We start from the raw sequence: 22,673 nt of genomic DNA on the forward strand, positions 1-22,673 counted from the left end.
GGTTTATGCAGGAATGCATGGGTGACTGAGCACTAGGAACTGTATTAGTGTTATTCACGTCTCCACAGCCACAGGGGAAAAAAAAGCATTCAATTAAATTAAACACGATAAAAACAGAACAAGACGGGCCGTTACTAACAATAACAGGGAAACTTCTTTAACTGATAAGAGTATCTGCCAAGAGCCTACATCATCTTTAATGGTGAAACCCTAGAAGAACCCTTTTAAAATTCAGAAGTAAGGGGCACCCGGATGGCTCAGTCCGTTAAGCGTCTGACTTGGGCTCAGGTCATGATCTCGCTGTTTGTGAGTTCGAGCCCCGCGTCGGGCTCCGTGCTGACAGCTCGGGGCCTGGAGCCTGCTTCGGATTCTGTGTCTCCCTCTCTCTCTGCTTGTGCTCTGTCTTTCTCCCTCTCAAAAATAAATAGACATTCAAAAAAATAAAATCGGAGATAAAACAAAGGTGCCCACCATCACCGATTCTATTCGATACGGCAGGAAGCGCTCCAGACTATCCAAGAAATTAATATTATAAAAATTGGGAAAAGGGGAAGTAAAAGTGTCATTTGCCACCAATGAAGGCTGTCTACAAAGACAGTCTTAGGCTTGTTAGTAGCAAAATCTCTCGATAAATTATAATAAGAATTTCCATCCATATGGCCATATATACAAGTATAATATATATATATGTGTGTGTCCAATATGCAAAATTTGACATTTTCCCTGCATATAAGCGACAAACAGAAAATGCAATTTTAAAAGGTGTTAGTTCCGAGGGCACTAAAAGTAATAACGCATCAAGGAACAAATCTGATGGAAAAACATGCATGACCTTTCTGGGGGGAAATTATAAAACTTTATTGAAAGCTGTAAAGGAGAAATATAACAGGTTAATGGGTAGGAAGACTGAATATTACCAAGATGTCCATTCTCCCCCAAATTCTTCCATAAATTGAGCCGAATTCTAATTAGAATCCTGACACAGTTTTTCTCGGAACTTGACAAGCTGATTCTCAAATTGATACGAGGTCAGTGCTAACCATTTTGAAAAAATTCAAGAGGGGGGAATTTGTCCTGCCAGCTATAAAAAGCTGGCACGGGGTTTTGGCATTTAAGGCAGTGCTGTGCTGGTTTCGGGGGGGACAGACAGACCAACAGCCAGAGGGGCTGGGAAGACTCGTGCAGACACCTGCCGGGAGACGCCGGCCTGCAGCTCACTGGGGTAAAGGCAGGCAGGGCGCCTCATCAAATTGTGCCGGAGAAGTTGGTCATGGAAACGATGAAATTAAACCCATATGTCATCATACGCTAAAACCCGTCCCAGCTGTATAAAGGCCTGAATATAAAAGCAATACCTTAAAAGCTTTAGAAGAAAACGTAGGAGAACATCGTTTATGAAATGGGGCATAGGAAAGGATTTCTTTTTTTTCTTTTTTTAAAAAAAATTACTTTAGAGAAAAAGAGAGGTAGTGGGGGGAAGGGGCAGAAGGAGAGAGAGAATCCCAAGCCGGCTCTATGTTCAGCGTGGATCCCATGTCTGGGATCATAACCTGAGTCAAAATCAAGGGTGGGAAACCGACTGAGCCACCTGGGTGCCCCTGAGTGTCTGTCTTCCTTCCCTTCCCTTCCTTTCCCTTCCCTTCCCTTCCCTTCGCTTCCCTCCTTCCTTCTCTTTCTTTTCTTTCTTTCCCTCCCTTCCTTCCTTCCTTCCTTCCTTCCTTCCTTCCTTCCTTCCTTCCTTCTTTTTTTCTTTCTTTCTTTCTCCCTTTCTTTCTTTCCCTCCCTCTCTTTCTTTCTTTCTTTCTTTCTTTCTTTCTTTCTTTCTTTCTTTCCCTCTCTCTCACTCTCTTCCTTTCTTTCCTTCTTTCTTTCTTTCTTGCTTTTCTTTCTTTCCTTCTTTATTCCTTTGGGAAGGATTTCTTAAAACTCACTCCAAAAGCAACGCCATCAGGGAAGAAGTTTACAGGAGACTACATTCACATAAAACCTGGTCATTCAAAGTCACAACCGATTAAAAGACAACCCAAACCCAAAGGTCTGAAAAAAGATAGGCAATTTAAGTTTGGAAATCAGATTATACAAAGAACTTCTCCAAATAAATACAGAAGAATAGAGGAATGGACAAAAAAAATATGAAGAGGCAATTTAGGGAACACAAAACACGAATGCCCCATCAATGCTTGCAAAGATGCTCAACGGCACCAGAGGTAAGTTAATATAAATTAAAACCGCAATGAGATGTCAGTTCACATCCACAAGGTTGACCAAAGTAAGAGGGCCACAAGGGCAAGTGTAGGCGAGGGTGTGGACCATGGGCGCCCCTGAAGCATGACTTCTGTCTCGATTGAGGGAAAATAGGGACATGGCCTCCAGTTCTGCGGCCCCACTTCTAGAGAAATCTCACACGCCAGCTCCAGGAGTCCGCACATGATCATAGCAGAGCTGTTTGTAAAGCAGGCTTTGCAAACTCATATATATCCATTAACAGGAGATTGGAGAAATACATTTTGAGACATTCATATCATGGAAGATTGCATACCAGGAAAAATAACTGAACTAGAGGAAGAAGTCAACCATTTACCAGTACATTGCTGGGTGGAGGCTGCGATTCCCAAATCCTCAGGCTTGTGGTGAGAAGGAGGCCGGGAACTGATCTGAGTGGCCTCAGAATAAGAGTTAGGACCTCTGTGGGGACAATCTAGGGAGGTGGATTGGGCTGAAATGAGGAAAGCTTTTGTAACAGGCCCAGTTGCCCGAGGGTGGAAGAGACGGTCTCCTAATGAAATGAGTTCCCCGTCATTGGAGGTATGGGAGCAGGGGCTGAGTTCCCCGTCATCGGAGGTATGTGAGCAGGGGCGATCCCTCTACGCATGCCCAGAGGCCCCGCGTATCTGTGATTCAGTGAGTCTGCGAAGTGTGGTTAAAAGAGTACAGGACTGAATGAGTAACCAGACGGTGACACATCCCCGTGAGGGACCTGCTCGCTAATGAGAGGGGACGGACCACAGCACACGCAGCGACCCGGATGTCTCTCCGAAACACGCCGAGTGAGAGAAGCCTTTTGCAAAAGGTCACGTACTGTGTGATTCCATTTATGTGAAATTCTAGGAAAGGCAAAGTAATCTAGGAAGACAGAAAGCAGATCGGAGCTTCTGCGTGTGGTGGGGGGAGGGCAGGAACGTCCCGCAGTGATGGGAGCGTTCTGGAATATTCCGTATCTTGATCTGGGGGAAGGTCTCATGGGTGTATATATCTGTCAAAATGAACGGAACGGTGCACTTTAAGTGGATCCTCTTAGGGGCGCCCGGGTGGCTCAGTCCGTTGAGCGTCCGACTTCAGCTCAGGTCATGATCTCGCGGTCTGTGAGTTCGAGCCCCGCATCGGGCTTTGTGCTGACAGCTGGGAGCCTGGAGCCAGCTTTGGACTCTGTGTCTTCACAGAGGGAAGGAGGGAGAACCTATAAGGAGAACCTAAATTCGCTTCCAATGTAGCGGCTACAAGTGTATTATCTCTGGCAAGTCAGCGAGCCTCTCTGTGCCTTGGTTTTCTCATCTGTAAAGTGGGGGAGCAGGAGAGGCCCCGCCAGTCGTGTGTCAGAGCAGTGAACTCACGCTGGAAGCACACAGCCCTTCCCACTGTCCTCCCAGCCCTGCGTCCACCGGGCTGCTCCCCTCCCATCTTGTTTCTCTCCCAACCCTGGCCTGTCCACATAGCCTCAGGGCCACCTGCAGATTGGGACAACCCAAGAGAGGGGTTTCAGGATCCCCGGGTCCCTCTCAGTACAGATCACAAGTCATTCAGGGCCAGCTTCCTCTCTTTCTTTTTTTAGAAGTTTATTTATTTGTTTTGAGAGAGGGGGAGCGAGAGCGGGAGGGGCAGAGATAGAGGGAGAGAGAGAGAATCCCAAAGCAGGCTCTGCACGGTCAGCGTGGGAGCCGGACGCGGGGCTCGAACTCACCAACTGTGAGATCGTGACCTGAGCCGAAATCAAGAGTCGGACGCTTAACTGACTGAGCCACCCAGGTGCCCCTTGTGGCCAATGTTCTAATCTGTGTTTTGTATTCCTTGCAGAGCTGAGCCCAGTGCTGGGTATTCAGGTGGTGTGTAATCGAATGCATGCAGCACGAAGGAGGGAGTTGGGTGGCCCTAAGTCAGGGTGACTTTTGCTTGGATTGTCTTGGAGAAGTGGCTTTCTCAGGATGGAGGGCAGGGGCCATCTGAGGGCCGTGCGGGCCATGTATGGTTGGGCAGGCTGTTCACTGTGTAAGGAAGCTCCTCCCTAGAGGGGCAAATGGGAGATAAAATCCAGTACATATAACCCTTTCCAAGTCATGTGGCCTCACTCATTGGCTGTGTCTTCCCGAAGAAGTACATTCTTCCTTTTTCTTTTCTTTTCTTTTTTTTTTTTCAAATAAACATTTTTATTCTGGAACGAGTTTAGCTTTACAGAAAAGTTCCAAACATAGTCAGAGAATTCACCTATACCTGTCACCCGGTTTCGCCTTACGTGAACATCATAACCAGGGCACGCTTGTCAAAACTAAGAAATTAACGTCGGCACAATACCGTCCGCTCAGTTTCAGACTTGATTTGGATTTTACTACGTTTCCCACTAACGTTGTTTTTCGGTTCTAGGATCCAATCCAGGACCCCGCAGTGCATTTAGGTTTTTGTTTGTTGTTTAGATTCACAGAGGTTGTCCTAGGGGCTGGCGGTGGATGGGAAAAGAACCTGGGTCCAGGGGGAGCATGTAGAATAAAGGCCTTAGGTGGTTTGTGAGGCAGGAAGCCCAGGGTGGGTCACGGGGGGCCTTCCTGACTCCGTCTGAGCCCCGCAAAGTATTTTCCACCGTCTCAGCTCAGCTAATGCCAAGGACAGAGGAAAGGATCAAAGTTTGTTGGCTGGTTTGAATCCCCGACGGGCCAAGTTTTGGAGCAGGCCACTGTCCTGGGGTCTCCTCGTTCGTCCTAAGTGACAGTCCAGGGTGGGTGACTGGCGGCTCTGCCTCTTTCTTCCCCCAGGTGTGGGGGGGAGGGGGCAGTGGCCATGAACAGTTAGAGCCAGGTGAACTTGGAGTTGCCTGGCGCTGGGTATGATTTCAGGCTGGGCGGTCCTAGCGAGTCCGCTGCCTTCTCAGACCCTCCCTTTCCCCCTCGTTACAACGGGTCACGGATCCTTGTTCCAGGGTGCCTGGTCCCCCAGGGTGGCCTCGAGCACAGGACTGGCTCGTGTGGAGCACTGCCCGTAACTTCCTTTTTATTTCTCCTTCTCCATCAGCGGCCCCCCACCTCCCTTCCTGCCCACCCCCCGCGCCCCTCCCCTCCTTCCGCACTCTGGGATCTCCGTGCTTGGGGGAGCCTTGTGTATCGCTCATGCAATCCCCCGGCCTGGAGTGTCCTCCCTCCGGCACCGCCTTTCAAGTGCTGGCTCACATGTCACCTCCCCGGCCCCGGTTCTCCCTTCGTGTAGCCCCGAGGTCCCCTCCCTGGAGATCCCTCTTGGCCCCATCACTTCCTGCCTTGTTTTATAGACACACGTGCGAGGTCTTATCTTCCCCAGGGATGGGCTATACCTTTTGCACCCTGGACTCACCGGCACCTGAATACCGTGCAGGGCACACACTTTCAGCTCATTGAGTGTTTACCACTTAGACCCGAGGTGGACTGAGCTCCTCAGGAAGCCCTAAGCCTTTGGAGAACTGCTCCAGCCCGGCGCCGTGCGCAACAAGTCAGGCCCCAGCCCAGAGGGTACCCGGGTCTCTTGTCGGTGCCCCAGCCGGCACCTGAGGGGCCCCGGGCTGATCTGCCAGACCGCATGCTCCGCCCTCTGCAATCGGCTGTTGGGGCAGCAGCTTGGGTAAGTTCCCCTTCCGCTTCCTCCTGCCTCCCGTCCTACTGAGCTGCTCTTCCGTCAGGGGGGACCTCGCCAGGCTCTCCAAACCCTTGGAGCCCGCAGAAACGCTCCGTGCCCCGAGCTGTCACCAGCGCCGCCTCCCAGGCCCCGGACGCGATGCAGGCCATCAAGTGCGTGGTGGTGGGAGATGGGTAGGTACCTGGCTGAACGTCTCACCTGGCCGGAGCCGCCCGACTGGGTTACCCCGGAGACCCTCCCGCCCTGCCGATGTAGGAGTCCCTGGGAAGCAGCTGGGAGGGGCTGCTCCCTTCTTGTCCCCGGGGCCCAGAGAAAGCCCCCCACCCCCCCCCCCCCAGGTGGGCAGAGGACAGCTCCACTCTCTTTGCCCACTTCCCTCCGGAAGCTGCCTGGGGGGAGGTGGTGGAGGGTGCGGGGCTGGGGGTAGATGTGCCCGGGGCCCCTCACCTACACCCTGAGAGCTGGGACAGGTCTCTTATGGGACCTGTCTTCCACTCTGTGGAGGCAGATGGGGCGGGGGTGGAGAACCAAGAACCTGGCCTTTCGTCCGCAGGCTGACCTGGGCTCTGGTCACTGGCTTGCTCTGCTGTGTGTCCTCAGGCAAGCTGCAGAGCCTCTCTGAACCTCAGCTTGCCCATCCGGGGAGAGGCCACGCCCCTGGGGTTGATGTGGGGGGGGGTCACCTGACATATTTCGAAGGGCTGTCCTGTGCTCAGGGTGCTCAATAAATATTACCCTCCTTCCCCTCCTCCCTCCCTGACTCTCCCCTCCCCCTCAGCCTGCCTGGTTGGGGAGGACGGTGCATGGGGGATGTGGGCAAAGAGCAGAAGGGGGAGGGGAACATGAAGGGAAGGGAGAGGGCAGGAGGGGTGGGAGGGTGATTGGGAGGGCCCGTGCCAGGTAGGCTGGGCCGAGGGGCCTTCTCAGCCGTGGGCCTCAGTCTCCTCATCTGTACAACGACTGGTCCGAGATGCCGATCTCTGATGCCAGCCGTAACAGCGTCTCAGGGTCCAGCCCACAGGGGCATCCTGGGTGCAGTCCAGCCTACCCCAGCATTTCCGGCTGGGCAGCCCTCCGTTCCCACCCTCCCATTCTGCAGAGGGGCAGCCTGAGGCTTTGGGAGGCTCAGCTCTTTCCTGCCCTGGGTCGCAGTGGCCCTGACACGATGGACCGACTTTGGCTCCGATGGGTCTGCTGGGAGCGGGTCGGTTTATCAGACGGCCCTCGGCTGATTCGGATGCGCTGGCCGGCCTTATCTGCCCGCCACTCTGCCCAGCCCTGCTCACTTCTGCTTTGTACCTAATCTGAGGCGGGGAGGGCAGAAGCCAAGGGCAACGTTCCAGTCATTCAAAGTTACCTTGGTGGCAGGCCCTGGGGAGGGCGGCGGTGGGGGAGGAGAAGGCGGCCAGCCTTCTCAGAACAGGAAGTGACGAAACGAGGGCCCGGGGGCCGCCCCCTTGGCCCCGGGCTTTCCATGGCGCTACCTGTATCCCCTCCCGGCCCAGCCGACTCGCAGACCCAGGGAAGAGGGCCCGAATTGTGGCCATGACTCTTCAGCGCTCACTGTGGGTCAGGCGCCGGGTTCTCCCCTCTCTCCAATCTTCCCACCCACCTCACATTAGGCCCATTTTACAGGTGGGGAAGCTGAAGCTCAGAGAAGTTAAGCAATCTGGCCCAGACCTCGTGGGGTTTGAGGCCAGCCTCTCTGACCCCCCAAAGTCTGTGTTCTTAACTGTTACTCTCTCCGGTGAGGTTGGGAGGGACAGGCTTTCCCGAACACGGACAAGCTGCTACGCTGTGTCACACATGGTGCTGGCCTCGTTTACAAGCTTCATCCTAATTTACTACTCAGCACACTCCTGGGAGGATGGACGCATCGCCGTTTTCTAGACGGGGAGACTGAGGCCCAGAGACGTGGGCCCGGGTCTCCCCCCAACCCCCGCCCCCCCCCCCCCCGCCCTGAGGTCTGGGCCAGGGGACAGCGCAGGTGCTCAGAAACCTCCGTGTCTCGGGCAGGGCCCGTGACCGCTGTCCTCTCGAACTTTCTGCCTTTCAGAGCCGTGGGCAAGACCTGCCTTCTTATCAGCTACACCACCAACGCCTTCCCTGGAGAGTACATCCCCACCGTGTGAGTCCCCAGGGCGGGGAGGGCCGGGGCGCTGGGAGGCTGGGGAGAGTGGCATCCTGGAGCCCACCCCCTTTTCAGGCACCTCCTGTGTGGCGGCCCGTGTGGGCACCTGGGGGTCTCTGCCTGGCAGAGGTGCCTCATGATCCAGCCAGGAAGCAGCGATCGGTGTTGAGATGGGCATTGAGGGCGGAGGCCTGGGCCCCCGGGGTGGAAGAGACCGGGGAGCAGGCCGCTGTCCAGCCGGGCCTCGGCAGGAGGTGGGATGTGGGGCTGGGTCCCAGAAGAGGGGCTGGGATGGGGTGGTTGGAGGAGGGGGTAGTCGGGGGCCTTGACACGGGGGAGCAGACAGCAGACGCACGCACGCACGCACGCACGCTGTTAGGGGGGAGGGCAGTGCCCTCTGGAGGCCAGTGGGGAGCCCTGCCCTGTTGTGGGATGTGGAGGCGGGTATGTAGGAGTTCGTGGGTGGCAGCCTCGGGAGGGGAGGGTAAGTGGGAAAGCGCCTGCCCCGCCCCCACCAACCCTCAGCGGGTCCCTCCCTCGCAGGACAACTCCCCAACCCTTAGCACTGCATTCAAGGCTCTGCGGGGCCTTCTCCCCACCTCGCCTTCCGGCATCGTGGCCCATCACTTTGCTTTGTGTTCTGCCTGCTTGTGCCCACCAAACGCTCCCTGGGCATTCTGGCCTCAGGGCCTTTGCTCAAGCCGTTCCTTCTGCCCGGAGTGCCTTTCCTTCCCAGGCGTCTAAGACCCTCAGGCCAGCTTCGGTGCCCCCCCACCCCCCACTTCCAGGAATCTTTCTCATCCAGCCTGAAGGGACCTCTCACTCCCTCGAGTGACTGTATCTGATCCTTCCTGTGACTGTGTCTCTGGAGGGCAGGGAGCCTTGTACTCTACGGTCACCCCGTTATCTCATGCACATCGTCTTATACCTGATAGACTTGTTCCGTGTTGGCCTGAATTGAACTCCATGGAGAGGCCCTCGGAGGATCCGTCAGAACACGGGCCTACCGTGTCCTGCATGAAATGTCGCACATGTGTGCCCTCCCTCGGTCCTCAGGAGAGGTGGCCGTTATACCCAGGCCACCCACGGGGGAAGCTGCGAGCCTCACGGCGCCCAAGGGGCCTGCCCCCCAGGACACCAAGCAGCCGGCCGGGCCAGGGCAAAGAAGCCTGGGTAGGGACCCTGGAAAACGGGCTTCAGCACCAGCTTGGCTTCCGAGTCCCCAGATGGCCTGGTGCCAGTGTCCAACCCTCTCTGCTCCTGCCGTATCCGTCCGTTTGCCATGGATCATCAAGTGTTTATCAGGCATCTCCTAATTCGGAGGCAGGACTGGCTCTAAGCCTGAGAGGGCGCAGCTCTCGCAAAAGGCCCTTGTCACCGGCGGTATCCTGGCCCGGCCTGCCTTCCTGCCTCTCTGCCTGTCCCAGCTGGGGGGGCCCGTTCGCTGAAGGACCTTAGACCAATCATTTCTCCTCTCTGAGCCTCCGTTTCCCTTTTTTATAAGGTCAGAGCTGGGCTGGGAAATCCCAGGCTCACCGCCGGGGCACCTCTCCTGGGCAGGGAAACGAAAGGCGTGTTCTCTGCTGCAAGACGGTGGGACCAGCAGAGGCCAGGCTAGGGCCAGTGGTTGCCAACGATTTGGAGAACCCGGGCTCCTGGTGGCCCTTGGTGGGCTCGGGATGCCGGACGCCCCTTGCAGACCGACAGATAAGAACGAACCAGGCAAGGTCTACCTTCCCAGGACTCTGGGGAGTTTGGGTCAGACCCTAGGGCCATCTTGAAATTCTTAACTTTTGAACAAGAGGTCTTGCGTTTTCATTTTGCATCGGACGCTGCCAAGTATGTGGCCAGTCCTGCATGCCACGCTCCTTTGTCGTCCGCGACAAGAGTCGCTCAGCTCTGGACAAGCCCTCCGAGAGGCTCCTACTACACGCCTGTTCCTCTGTGATGGGGAGGGGGAGATGAGTCACGCCGAGCCCTTGACGTTGGAGGGCGGGGGCAGCCGGGGAGAGTGGGGTTAGGGAAAACAGGAGATCCCTGTTTTCCTGGGGGGGGGATCCCCCTCCTCTGGGGACGGTCGGGTTTGCTGAGGCTGGGACACATGTGTGGCCAGCACATGGTCAGATGAGCAGGTGAGCTGAGCACAGTCATTGCCAGGCATGGGGGGTTGACAGCTCAGGGTCCAACAGATGGGGACTGGCGCTCTGTAGTGACTGGCCGCTCTGGCTACTTCGAGAAGGTGCCAGAACTCAGCCACCGCCGGGCGGCTCAGCTGGTGGGAGAAAAGAACGCCCGGTTAATTTCGGTCAGCTTGGCCAGGACTCGGTTTTCGTTTTCATTTCACGTCCTGGCAAGCCAAGTGTGGAATTCTGTGCACAGCATGGCGTCCAGCCCCTTCTGGGCTCTCGCTGCCCCCCGCCCACCCTCCTGCCGCCGAGGGTGTGGTTCCCTCGCTGGCCCCAGCTACCCTTCTCCAGACTTCTCCACCCCGTGTCTCCTCTTAGCCAAGATGATCACGTCCACCCCCCCCCCGCCTGGTGAAGCCCCTCAGCGGTGCCCCATTGTCCTCAGGACCAAGACCTGAGTCCTAACGGTGGTCCACACCCTGCCTGACCTGGTCGATCCTCCCTGGTCCCCACATCACCAGCCACGCATGCCCCCTGGTCTCTGCGTTCCTTTCTGAAGGTGGGCTTGGGTGGGGGTCAGGTGATGCTGGGGGCTGAGCCCCCTTCCTCCTGCCCCCAATCCCCTCCTCCACTCCGTTGCAGGTGTCGGGCTGGGACCAAAGCCCCAGGGGTGCACAAAGAGGCCGCACAGGCCCTGGGTAAAAAGACTCCAGCTGTGTAACCTGGGGCAGGTCCCTCCGAGCCTCCCTGAGTGTGTGTCCCTCGTGTGTGAAATGGGGACAATGGTAGCAGCTGCTTCCTGGGCCCACTGAAGTGGCCCAAGTACGAAGGGCCTGGAACAGTCGTTGACGGCTCTGGGTGCTCAACAGACGTGAGTTCCCTGCCTTCCCCTCAGCTCAGGGATGCCCCAGGCCCGGGCTCAAACCTCCGAGCCTCAAGCTCTGAAGTGACCTCAATGTTTCCCAGGTGGGGATTTTCTGAATATAGTCCTGGCTCTGCCGCCGACTGACTGTGAGATCTTGGGCAAGTGCCCTCCTGTCTGTGGGCCTCAGTTTCCTCATCTGGGTAAGGGGGTGAGGGCTGGCCAGAGCGGTTCCTCTGGTGCTGGCTACCTGTGGATCTCAAGGAAGGGCCCCCCGCCCCGGGAGGTGTAGACCGCTGGTGCATCCTTGCAATAATCCCTCCGGCTCTGGCAGCTGGGCCTCTGGGGAGGGACAAGTGTGTGTGTGTGTGTGTGTGTGTGTGTGTGTGTGTGTGTGTGTGTGGATGGTGCAAGGAATCTTGGGAGGCTTTCTGGCACCAGAATTTCAGGCTGGACATTAGAGAGGAGAGTGTCCCTCCTTCCTCAGCGTGTCCCAAAGGAATGTTTCCGACCGAAGCCGAAGACACCAGAGGCGCGTCTTTTCCTGTGATGCCCCGCGGTGTCTCCCTGGACGGCGCCTTCTTCCTGAAATCCCCCAGGGCATGGCTGATAGCTAGAGTTGGTACACAGAGCCCCTACTATGTGACAAATGCCTCAGGGGCCTCAGGGTGCAGTGAGGAACAAGCCAGGCGTGGTGTCTGTTGTTTGGGCAAAGATTGCTGGGTTGGGGCCTGGATGGGCGGGCTGGGGGGCAGGAAAGGCTTCCTGCGGGAGATGACCTTGACATGGGGCTAGAGGGGAGATGACCTTGACATGGGGCTAGAGGCGGCTGAGTAAGAGTCAGCTGGGCACTGGGGAGGCGGAGTGAGGGAGGAAGCAGAGTGGAGAGTCAGAGAAGTGTTTGTGGCAGCTTCCAGGCAGTAGGGAGCGGGGCTCTCTGAGGAACCGAGAAGTGACCGGAACACTCCATGGATGAATAAGTATGGGGTGCTAAAAATAGCAGGCTGCCCACTTTTGGGGGTGCGTGCGTGGGTCTTTCTCAGAACAGTTGTTTCGGGAGGCACCCTGAAGCACTGGGGCTTCTGCAGCCGGTCACCAAGCAGCATTCTGGGGCGGCTTCCTGGAGGAGGTGGCGTTCCAAGGGCTTCAGTTCAGTCGGCTCTAGTTCCCATCTACCTGCATGTATTGGGTGCCAGGCCTGGGAAGCAGCCAGGGCCCTGTGGAGCCCTGACCCTCAGCAAGATAGAGACACACGGATTGCCTCTTCAAGGTCAAGATAAAGCGGTTGCCTAGGGGAGGGCACAGTGAGCTCTTTCCAGGTGGAGGCTGGGGGAAGGGGGTGGCCCCTCCCCCTCCCCACCGCAGTGGAGGAACTGCCTGGGCAGGAATTTGACTCTTGAACGGGAGGTGGCGTCTGGGTGGGAGGCACGGCCATGATCAAGCTCAGGGAGGTGGGCAGCGTGAGCCTTGCCCGGGAAAGAGCTTGGCTGGTGTATGAGGAGAGAAGGAGGAGGATCCTGAGGTCTCAGTGGGCCAGGCCAGGGGACAAGGAGCGGCTGGCTTTCGTGGGGAGGGACAAGGTGATGATCCCTAGCCCTCGTGGGCGGGAGGTGAGGGCATCGGTGGTAACCCAGCTGGGGCACAGGGCAGTGAGCGTCAGACGTGAGCGCTGGGACCCCACACAACTGGCTTCTAACTTAGTTCGGTCCCTCGCTGGCTGTGGGGCCTTGGGCAGACGGCTATACCTCTCTGATCTCAGTTTTCTTTTCTATAGGCTGAAAAACCAGCACTTTCCTTTCAGGGGTATGTGTAGGGAGAAATAGTGTTGGGTTGGATTAAAACAAAAAAAGAAAAAAGAAAAGTCTGGAAGCTTGTGTGATGGCCCTGGAGGCCTCCCTGGTGCTGGTGGGAGATTTTAGCTGTCGCTATTTGCATCCCCCTAGCAACAACCCCCCCCCCACACACACCCAACCCTTTGGCACATGTCTTTCCTGTATGCGCTGGTGGCATTTCTCAAAAGTGTCACACACACCCCCCCCCCCACTCCAAGCCCCCTGCCACCAGCCTGGAAGACCAGGAATTTAGCGCCCCCGGAGGTCCTTCTGCCAATGCAAGATAAGGATGCTGGACAAATACCTCACTTCCTGCCCCTCAGGGGTCGGGGGGTGGGGGGGGGGGGCGCCCTGTCTCCCAGCTGCCCCTGCTGGGACCCCTCAATAGCGCCCCCCGGAAGAGCTGGTGTCCCTTCTTTGCCTCTTCCTCGCTCCCCTCCCGAGGCTGCCACCTCCTCCTCTCAGGGTTTGTTTCAGGGGAGGACCCCACCCGCGACAGGGTGACCCACATCAGGGCAGCACAGGAAGTGGGTAAATTTGATGCGGGTCGAGCCTTAGGGGGGATGCTCTGCGACGCCCCCCCCGCCCCCAAAGTCACTTCTTCAAAAGATAGGCCAAGGGCAGAAAAGGGACGGAGAGACCTTGTCTTTCTCTGGAGGTTTACCTGCAGTTAACACTTTTTTTAAGGTAATGAATCAGTAATGGGGAAAAAAACAGCAAAACCCAGAGGGAAAGCCGACTGCACAGGGCCCGTGCGAGTCTGACGGTGGCCGCCCCTCCCTGGGCCTCCGCACCAAGCAACGGGAGGCCGGAAGGAGGGCCCGGGGGGTCCGGGGCGTGGAGACTGACCCTCCTGTCTTGCCTGCTCCCCGCAGGTTCGACAACTATTCAGCCAATGTGATGGTGGACAGCAAGCCCGTGAACCTGGGGCTGTGGGACACCGCGGGGCAGGAGGACTATGACCGCCTCCGGCCGCTCTCCTACCCACAGACGGTGTGCTTCCCTGTCCTCCTGTCCCCAGCCTGAGCTCGTCCCGCTCCCTCTGGGGGCGATGCCCTGGGGCCAGGGCCGGGCAACCCTGCCCCTGTCAGTAATGACCCCTCTGGCCAGAGCGGGGCCTCCTCCCCTCCCCGCCTGCCTTCAGCTACCCTGCTCTCACTGTGCCCATCTCCCCGGCCCCCCTGCCTCGTGGGCTCTGGCACCCCCCGGGGCTGCCCCAGGGTGGGGCAGGAAGACCCCGGACGGGGCCCAAGTAGGGAGCCCCGGACTCTGAGTCCCAGGGGTGCTGGGGAGAGGAGGAGAGATGGGGGCGAGCCTACAGCCTCTCCCTCCAGGCTGGCCGGGAAAGGGCTGGTGACCAGAGGGTAGGTAGTGAGTGCCCGGTGAGGCGTACGGGTTCTGGAATCCCGGGTGACAAACCCCGGGCTTCCGTGAGCCTCACTCTCCCCACCTGTAGAAAGGGGCAGCCTGTCGTGTGAGGATGAGTCCCTTAGAAAAGCCTGGATCAACAAACAGCTCGGTGGCTGCCCGGGTGTGGGAAGGGCCCAGGTGATGCCTCCAGGCCTCTCACGGGTGACCGTTGCCTGCTCTGTCCCCAGGACGTCTTTCTCATCTGCTTCTCCCTTGTGAGCCCTGCCTCCTACGAGAATGTCCGTGCCAAGGTGAGCAGGACAGAGTGGGGCCTTGGGGGCCTGGGGCGGGTGACCCGGGGAGGGGTTGCTGATGACTTTAGGGCAGGGGCAGGGGCAGGGGCAGCGGAGGGTCCCCAGTGCCAACCAGGGCTGTGAGTCTCCGGGGGTGAGACTCAGAGGGGGCTCCGAGGGGGCTGGGGTGGTTAGCTTTACTCCCCCTCCTCCCCGCCTCGCCACCCCTCTTCTCTCCTCACATTCGGTGCCCCTCCTCTCCCCGTTCCCGTGCCCCCTCCTGCCCGCACCGCCTCTCACCCCCCCTGCCCGCCCACCCAGTGGTTCCCTGAGGTGCGGCACCACTGCCCCAGCACGCCCATCATCCTGGTGGGCACCAAGCTGGATCTGCGGGACGACAAGGACACCATCGAGAGGCTGAAGGAGAAGAAGCTGGCGCCTATTACCTACCCGCAGGGCCTGGCACTGGCCAAGGAGATCGGTACGGGGCTCGGGGCTCGGGCTCAGAGAGGGGACCCAGCTGCAGGGGGGAGCCCGCCTCAGCCTCACGCGGGATTAAAGGGGCTCCCGAGCCAGGCTGTGCCGGGAGGGCTGGCTGTCTGGGGACGAGCAGCCAAGTCGAGCTTGAGTTTTCCAGGAAGGCTTCCCGGAGGAGGTGCTTTGCCTCAGGTCTGAAGGGGTGATTTCCCTTCTGCCTCCTTCTCACTTCCCTTTCCCCAGGCCCCCTCCTCAGGCCAACTCCTCTTTGCCTCCCGATTACTGGCCCAGAGAAGTAAAGTCACCTCTCAAGGTCACAGGGCCAGCAGGTGACAGAACTGGGAATGGAATGCAAGAGAGCACGTTGCTGGCTCGGCGGCCTCCTCGTGGCGGCTCAGGGCTTCCTGCACCGGGGAGGCCAGAACCGATGGGTCCAGCCTCTCCCCTGGTACCTGGGCCTGCTGTCCTTGGTCAAGGCCTGACCTGCCTGTGGCCTGGGGGTGGGGCTCTTGCCCGAGAGCCAAGCGTCCCCAGCCGAGTCTGGCCACTATGAGCAGTGACCCAGCTGCCCGGGGCGCTCTGCCTCGACACAGGTTCCTGAAGGCCCAGGGTTTGGTCCCTGAGGAGGCTGGGGCCCCCCTCCCCGCCACCCCCCGCCCCGGCCCTGCCTCAGCCCCACACTCTTCCTTCCGCCGGAACTGGGAGGGCTCCGGGGACTCACATCTCTACAGGAAGAGAAACCGCAGCTGCCCCCCACCCCCACCCCCACCCCCTTCCTGTGACTAGTCCACTGACATGGCCATCTTTCTCGGGGGGCCTGTGGCTGCCTCTTAAGCCTGGGTCCCGGGCCCCATCCTGGGGTCTTTGGCTCCTAGGCCTGCTGGCGTTCCTCGCAAATACCGGGCCTGCCCCCTTGCCCTCTCTTGTTTTCTGACCAGCCTGTCCCCCACCAACTCCTGCCCGGGGCTGACTCCCCAGCCTGCCTGTGAGCCCTTCCCTTCTAAAGCCTGTGCTTTGGGACAAAGAGAAGGGGGCTAGAAGCCTGGATTCCGGTCCTGGCTCCAGCGCTGACTGTGTGCGTGACCTCGGGAGAGCGGCCCCCCCTCTCTGGGCCTCAGTCTCTCCGTCCACATGGGCCGGCCTGCACACGCCCCAAAGGTCCTTCCTCCTCTATAAGGAGATGGCTCCGGATCCTGCCTTGGTCTCTAGCCTCTCCCTCCTGGAGCTGATCCCCAGTGGGGGGTGGGGCAGGGGCAGGGGCAGTGACTTTGAACTTGACTCGGACCAGCCTAGGCCAGAGAGGAGGCCGGAGAGGGGGACCTGCTGGTGTGATGAGAAGGGCGGTGGCCGCCTCGGCCCCCAGCCTGTGGTGGCGAGTTGGGGAGGCAGCTGAGGTCCCGGCTGGTATAATCGCGGCTGGCTGATGGAGACTGAGCACCTCCTGGGCGCTGGGCCATGTACTTCCCCTCCTAGTTCCCCCGGCGACCATGAAGGAGGCTCTCTGGTTGACCCCACTTTACAGAAGAGGAGAGTGAAGCTCGGGGAGAAGTCGCCCGCTCAAGGCCACCCAGCCAGGCTAGGGCAGAGCTTAGATCCAAAGCTGGCAACCTGGCTCCATTAGTCATGGAGATCAAGGGCATCTGCGGCCCCCCTGACCTGCCCCCACGCCCTCGGCGCTGCTCTACCCCACCTGCCTCCACTTGATATGCATCCCGAGTCACCATGTCCTAGACAGATGGGAAACTGAGGCACAGAGAGGGGGACTGGCCAGAGTCCTAGGGTGATCAGAGGCAGAGCTGAAGGGAGCCCAGCACCCTCCCCCCACCCCCCTCTACCTCCACTCAGGGCCGTCGCTCTGGATGCCACTGAGCTGAGAGGAAGCAAGGGGGTGGCAGGTGCCAGGGAGGAGGCAGTTGGTGGGTGCGGAAGAAGTCGACGCTGGCTGTGGTCCCTCGCAGGGAGACAGTGGCCAATGCCCGGCGACACCCTTCTAGGCACAAAAGGGTTATAAGATGATGACGCTCCGGAACCTGAACCTGAACCAAGGGAGTCTGGCCTCTGCCAGCCAGGCCCTGGGACCACTCTGTGCGCTCCCTGCTGGGAATATGCTCCCGAGTGCAGGGGACACAGCCAGCATGTGACTTTGTGCAAGTGACATACTCTCTGAACCTTGGTTTCCTTGTCACTGCCCTTTCTTTCTTCCCAACCCCAGGGCATCTGTGGGCTTCCTCCTTCCAGGGGCAGTCCCTCTTGAGGTCCTGGCTCCCCTCTCCCCAGCTGTGTGTCTCTGGGCCCCAGGCTTCCCCTCTCTGGGCCAGTTTCCTCATCTGGGAAGTGGGGAATCACAGTATTTCTTCACAGGGTGTTTGGAAGCCCCCAGCTCAGTGCTTGGCAGGGGCACCTATCAGCCTTGGTCTGCTTCCTTCCTCCTAGAAGGGCAGAATGTGGGGGGACAAAGTTCCCCTGCCTGCCCCTGCCTTTCCTCTGGTTCCTGAGGTCAGCCCCAGCCCTCTCAAAGAAGGGGTTTTGTGGTTCCTTACTTCAGGTAAACGATTTGTGTTGTAGCAGACGCGGGAACTCAGGCAGGTTCCTTCCAGAAGGGCATGAACGCGGCCCCTGGGAGTAAGGGCTCCGCCTGACCGTCTGTGCCCCGGGCTCCTGCCCTGAGCGGTCAGGTGGGAGAAGGCTGGTCCCCTCAACAGGGAGGGAAAACTCTCTACTCCCTTTCCCCTCACTGACAGTCCCCGGCCGCCCCAAGGTGGACGACAAACACCCAGCATGTGACTTTGGACAAATGATTTCGCACCTACGAGCCTCAGTTTCCGAATCTGTCAAATGGGACGATGTTAAGGAATGGTCAGATGGCACTTGGAAGGTCCTGGTGACCGGGCTGTGAGCGCCTCAGGCCTCCCGGGGGGGAAGCGTGGAGGCAGGTGTGCGGCTAGTTTTTCGGAGAAACTGAGACGTGGAGAGATTCAGTCACTGTTGCTGGAGCCCTTGTTTCCTTTAGGAATGTGTCAAAATTCCTGCCTGCCTTCCCTAAGGGCTTACGTGTCTAAGGAAGATACAGACCTGCTCTTGTGGGTCTTAGCCTCTCTTTTGGAAACCAAGCTCCCCATTTCAGACATGGGGAAACCGAGGCACAGAGTTGTGGATACTCTCCTCTGAGTGGCACAGCCCAGGTGGCCCCCACAGCCTGGCACAGTTGTGTGGCTTGGGAGAGGTTTCTGCCCAGGGCCGGCCCCTGACCTGGGCCTGCCCTCTTGCCACCCCACCCTAGACTCGGTCAAATACCTGGAGTGCTCAGCCCTCACCCAGCGAGGCCTGAAAACCGTCTTCGATGAGGCGATCCGGGCCGTCCTGTGCCCCCAGCCCACGCGGCCACAGAAGCGCCCCTGCAGCATCCTTTAGGGTAAGAGCGCCTCCTTCCCCGCTTCGTGACCCGTCCTCCACCTGCACACAGCAGGCTCCGGCTGGGGACGGCGGGGTGGGGGTGGGGGGGTGTTTAGCCACTGCTCAGCGGCCTTGCCTTTCACCGGGAATGGCGTTTAGGCCAAGACAGAAGGGCAAGCATCGCAGTGGCCTCAGTTTCCCTATTTGCCTGAGCCGGTCCAGCTCAGTGGAGCCCAGTTCCCAGCAGGAAGGTGCCAGAGCCAAGGCATGGGTGTCGCTAGGCTCCCACCCTGCTGACCCTGCCGGAGGCCAGGGATGGGGACCGGGATGGGAAGATGCGTTGGCTCCACCCCCCAGGAGAGCGGGGAGGAGCCAGCACCGCACATAAGGGTGGAGGCAGGGCAGACTGAGCTGAGACTCCAGGGGGGGCAGAAGGGGGACCAGTGTGGGTTGGAGGCGGCCTGGAGACGTGGGACTAGAAGGGTGGAGAGGCCTTGGTGTGGTGGGCAAGCGGGGGGGGGGGGGGGGGGGTGGCGGGGGACTGGTGGGAGGGCCAACCTGGAGCCAAAGCCAGGAGGCGGCCGTGAGCCTTGAGCTGGGAAAGCGGCGAGGGAGCAGGCGGTTCTGCTTGCCATCAGATTCTCACCCCCTGCGTGTCTGCCTTCCAGGTTGCACCCAGCCCTCCCAGCCAGATGGTTCTGACCTCCAGGGCCCTCCCATAAAGCCCAATGGCACCCCGGCTGGCCACGCTGTCCCCTCCCCGCCCGTGGTGTTTCCTAGCAGAGGGCTGCAGAGCTTGGTTGATGGGCTTCTCTGGGCCGGAGGCCCCCTGGGGCTGGAAGGGTGTGAATTCGCAGGCTCTGTTCCCAACCCCTGCTGCTCCTGCCCTCCCCCCCTTCCCCGGGGCCAGAGGGGAGCCCCCTTTGCATTAGTGCTGTCCGTGCCCGCTGCCACACAATGGCAGCGTCTACCCCTTTGCCCCAGTCCCACCCCGACGCCTGAATCCCCTCTGGAAATTTCGGGCCAGATTGTTGCCAGTATGCCTTCAAGGACGGGTCTCTCGCTCCCTCCTGAGGCCGGCTACTACTCCAATATTGGTGGGCTTGCTTGTCTGAAAGTTCTCCTTCTCCTGAGCCAAAGTGAGTGTCTCAGAAGTTTGCTCCTCTGGTCTGAGCGCTCTTCTTTGGGACAACATGAAATAAACCAAATTCTCTGAATGTCGGCGGGTACCTGCAACCGCCCGTCAAAACCCCGGGTCCCGCGGACTCCTGCCACCCCTCGAGGCTTTCTCCACCGCTCACAGGACCCTGAGCTACATTTGCCCGTAGGAGTCTTAAAACTTTCAGACGCTGCCAGCCAGGACTTTTGCTATTGCAAATGGAAAACCTAATTCAACCTGCTTAAGCAGAAAATAAATTTACTGATTCAAATGTGGAAAGATCGTGTCTTCAGGTGCAGCTTGATCAAGGAGGGAGGGGGGGCTCAAATTATGTCATCAGGGCTTGCTTTCCTGTACCTCTTTGCTCTGCCTCCTGCTGTCTGGTTCATTTTCTGGCAGGTGTCTCTCAAGAGCATTCTTCCGGGTTCAAGTTCGGCAAAAAAAAAAAAAAAAACAAAAAAAAAAAAAACAAAAAAAAAAAAACACAAGTATCTGCCCCAGGCAAAGTTCTAATTAAGGTTTACTCTGATTGGACCAGCTTACTTGCGGGTCATATTCAACCAATCTTATTTGGTGGGGGGAGGGTGCTGAGCTCTGATTGGCCAGGCCTGGACCACACCCCATGCTGGAGCGAGGGGTGGTTCCAAGCCGATAAGAACCTTATCTACTTAAGGTGGAGGGGTTATCTCCCCAAGGAGGACTGAGCCCTTGTTGGAGTTCGGGATTATGGGTGTCGAGCAGCCAGAACTCCCCAACCACCCTTATTGCGGGTCACCGAAAGGGTCCCCACGGGGTAAGGAAGCAATGCCCGTCCCTGGAGGCACGAAGCAAGAGCGAGTTTCTTTAAGAGAGAGAGGGGACTGCGCTCCCACCTTAGAGTTTCCTAATTGACAAGTGCCAGCCTTTGCGCTCCTGTGGATGGTTGCTCTCCTCTGTCCAAGCTTCATGCACGCATCCAATGCATGTTTATGGCGCGCCTTCTCCCTCTGTTCCAGGTGCGGGGTCCAGTGCTGCACATGAGCTCCTGCCCTCGGGGGCTGACACTCTGGAGAAGCTACAAGGAAGCTACAAGGCAGGAATAAAAAAAGAGAGGTCTAAGACCCCGTCCCCCACGGCACAGAAGTCCCCCCCCCCCCCCCCCCCCCCCCGTTGCCAGCCTGCGAAATGCTTTGGGTTTCTGTTCTCTGCGATTCTGTGCTCACCGCCCCCGCCCCCCCAGCTGCCCCCATAAGTCCTGATGTTGGGAGAGGCAGGGCCCTCCACCTCACCGGCCTCCCAGGAACCCCCACCCCCTTGAAAGGAACCGGGTTTAGCGGGGAAACCCCATGGCGCCTCTCAGCCTCCGCTCAGACAAGGCCTTTCTGTTTTTAAGGTGACTTCACCACGGAAACAAACCACCCCCCCTGAAAACCCCACGCCTGCTGGCTCGCTAGCATGTGGCGAACACAGACCCATCACCCCCCATAATCGGACACGCTGGTTGTTTAGAAGCCCTGGGGCGCCCCCTCCAGTCGTCCAGAGTCTGAAGCGAACCTCATTTGCTCCCTGCTTTTCCGGGGCCTCCAGATAAATCTGGGACCCCTTCCCTTGACTCCTGAGGCCTGGCCACACCCCGCCTCCAGCCTCAGACCGAACTCTCATTTCGTCAAAGACCTCTCTTTCGTCTTAGCCTTTGGCACACCCTGGTCTGGTCCTCTTTCCTCGAAGAATTTCCTCCGCGCCTCTAACTTCCCTAGATGCCAAGGGCGCGCGGGGGGGGGGGGGGGGGCTGTCTCTGCCACGTGCCTCTTCCCCCGAGCCTGCCCCAGTGGGCACAGCCCTTGCTTTATGCCAACAGCAACGCCAGGAAATAAATTCTCTCACCACCGTGCGTTCTCACCTAGCCGATATTATCTCATTTAACCCCCCTGGGGGTCACCCAGTGTAGGTGTTAGTAGCTTGGTTTTGCGGAGAAGGAAACAGGGGCACAGGAGGGCACGGGAGTCGGGCTGGAGCTCAACTCACTAAGGCAGACACCCTCCTTTCCCATCTCCTCCCACTGCTCGCATCCTTCCTGCTAACAGAAACCTAGTTTTCGGGGAGAGCCGCGAGGTCCCTCGCCCCAGACCAAAATACTTGTTCTCCCGGCCTGCTTTGCTGCTGGGGTCCCACGGAGGCACAGATCTGGCCAGCAAGGCAGGTGTAAGTCAGCTGGAGAGGTGGCTTCTGGGAAAGTTCGTGTTTTCTTCCGCCCCCCCCCAAAAAAAAAAAAAACACAAAACGTAAAAATGGCCACTGCCCTTTGTCCTGTCCTCTTCCCCGATGAATAATGATGAGATGTCTGGAGCTGCAGCAGCCATCTTATACACATGAAACCACAAGCATGCAGCCACAAGCTGACAGGCTAAGAGTGGAGGAGCAGAGGGACGCAAAGAGGCTGGATCCTTGACAACTTTGGGTGGCCGCAGAACCGGCGCCAACGGCTGCCTTGCTAGGGGAACAAAAGGAAAATGAAACCACCTATTGGTTACGCCCCTGCTGGGCAGGCCTCTGTTGATGTTAGCTGACAGCGTTTGTGACTGAGGTCTTGGGTCTCCCAGGGCCGTGTTCTTCCTCCTGTATCGCTGTGCAAAGTGGCAGAGGACCAGATAGGTCCTTGGATAGGAGAGCGAAGCCTCAGGGGGTCTGTGCGACCCAGATGGCACGATATACGCCCATTGCCCTAAAGAAATGCTCGCCCAGCTATTGATTCATTCAGTCACCCAATCACTGAGCAAATGCTTATTGGGCCGGTGTGCCAAACACGGGGGTTGAGGGTGAGTCAAACGTGGGCCTGCTCTCAGGAGCTCGCTCACAGCCCAGTGGGGACAGCTGAGTCTGCAGGGAGCCCCGGGCAATGGCCCCTCTGCTTGGATGGCTCACCATGACCCTAGCAGGTGTCTGGGACCTAGTCCACGCTGGATACGTGCGTGTTGTTGATGTAAACGAACAAGCAGACGGAAGAATAGACTTTACTGGAGAGAGAGAGAGACCCAGCCCTTCCAGTGCCCCAGCTGAGCCCAGCCTCCCAGCCATCCTGGCCAAGGCGCCAGTCGTGCGCGTCAGCCATCTTGGATGTGCCAGCCCAGTCGAGTCCCCGGATGACGGCGGCCCCGGCCAAAATCATGTGGAGCAGAGGAGCATCCCACTGAGTCCGGCCA

General features: G+C 58.4%; 1 protein-coding gene across 4 annotated transcripts; it reads left to right on the forward strand.

The window, feature by feature from the left end:
• The first annotated feature begins 5,863 nt into the window (after window positions 1-5,863).
• RAC2 (Rac family small GTPase 2) lies at window positions 5,864-20,624 on the forward strand. 4 transcript variants are annotated; one of them, XM_086712345.1, is made up of 7 exons: window positions 5,864-6,023; window positions 7,928-7,999; window positions 13,698-13,815; window positions 14,421-14,483; window positions 14,787-14,946; window positions 18,223-18,354; window positions 20,490-20,624. In XM_086712345.1, exons 1-6 carry the CDS (start codon window positions 6,010-6,012, stop codon window positions 18,351-18,353), a joined length of 558 nt encoding a protein of 185 aa, XP_086568471.1. In that variant the 5' UTR covers window positions 5,864-6,009; the 3' UTR covers window position 18,354; window positions 20,490-20,624. The 4 variants fall into 4 exon arrangements, with proteins under 4 accessions (XP_086568471.1, XP_086568470.1, XP_086568469.1 ...); XM_086712344.1 differs by lacking the exon at window positions 20,490-20,624 and adding an exon at window positions 19,004-19,773 and having other exon boundaries at window positions 5,864-6,044; XM_086712343.1 differs by having other exon boundaries at window positions 5,865-6,044.
• The last annotated feature ends 2,049 nt before the right edge of the window (window positions 20,625-22,673 follow it).

The sequence above is a fragment of the Puma concolor genome, chromosome B4, assembly GCF_028749965.1.
Source record: "Puma concolor isolate L17-30 chromosome B4, mPumCon1.1.hap2, whole genome shotgun sequence".
In the NCBI taxonomy this organism is placed as follows: Eukaryota; Metazoa; Chordata; class Mammalia; order Carnivora; family Felidae; genus Puma; species Puma concolor.

What these genes read in the sequence shown, in the direction of transcription:
- RAC2 (XM_086712344.1), top strand. Translation starts at nt 6,010, where the DNA reads ATGCAGGCCATCAAGTGCGTGGTGGTGGGAGATGG. An exon ending in GGAGAGTACATCCCCACCGT is followed by an intron (nt 8,000 to 13,697) that starts GTGAGTCCCCAG and finishes TGCTCCCCGCAG; the next exon opens with GTTCGACAACTATTCAGCCA. An exon ending in GGCACTGGCCAAGGAGATCG is followed by an intron (nt 14,947 to 18,222) that starts GTACGGGGCTCG and finishes ACCCCACCCTAG; the next exon opens with ACTCGGTCAAATACCTGGAG.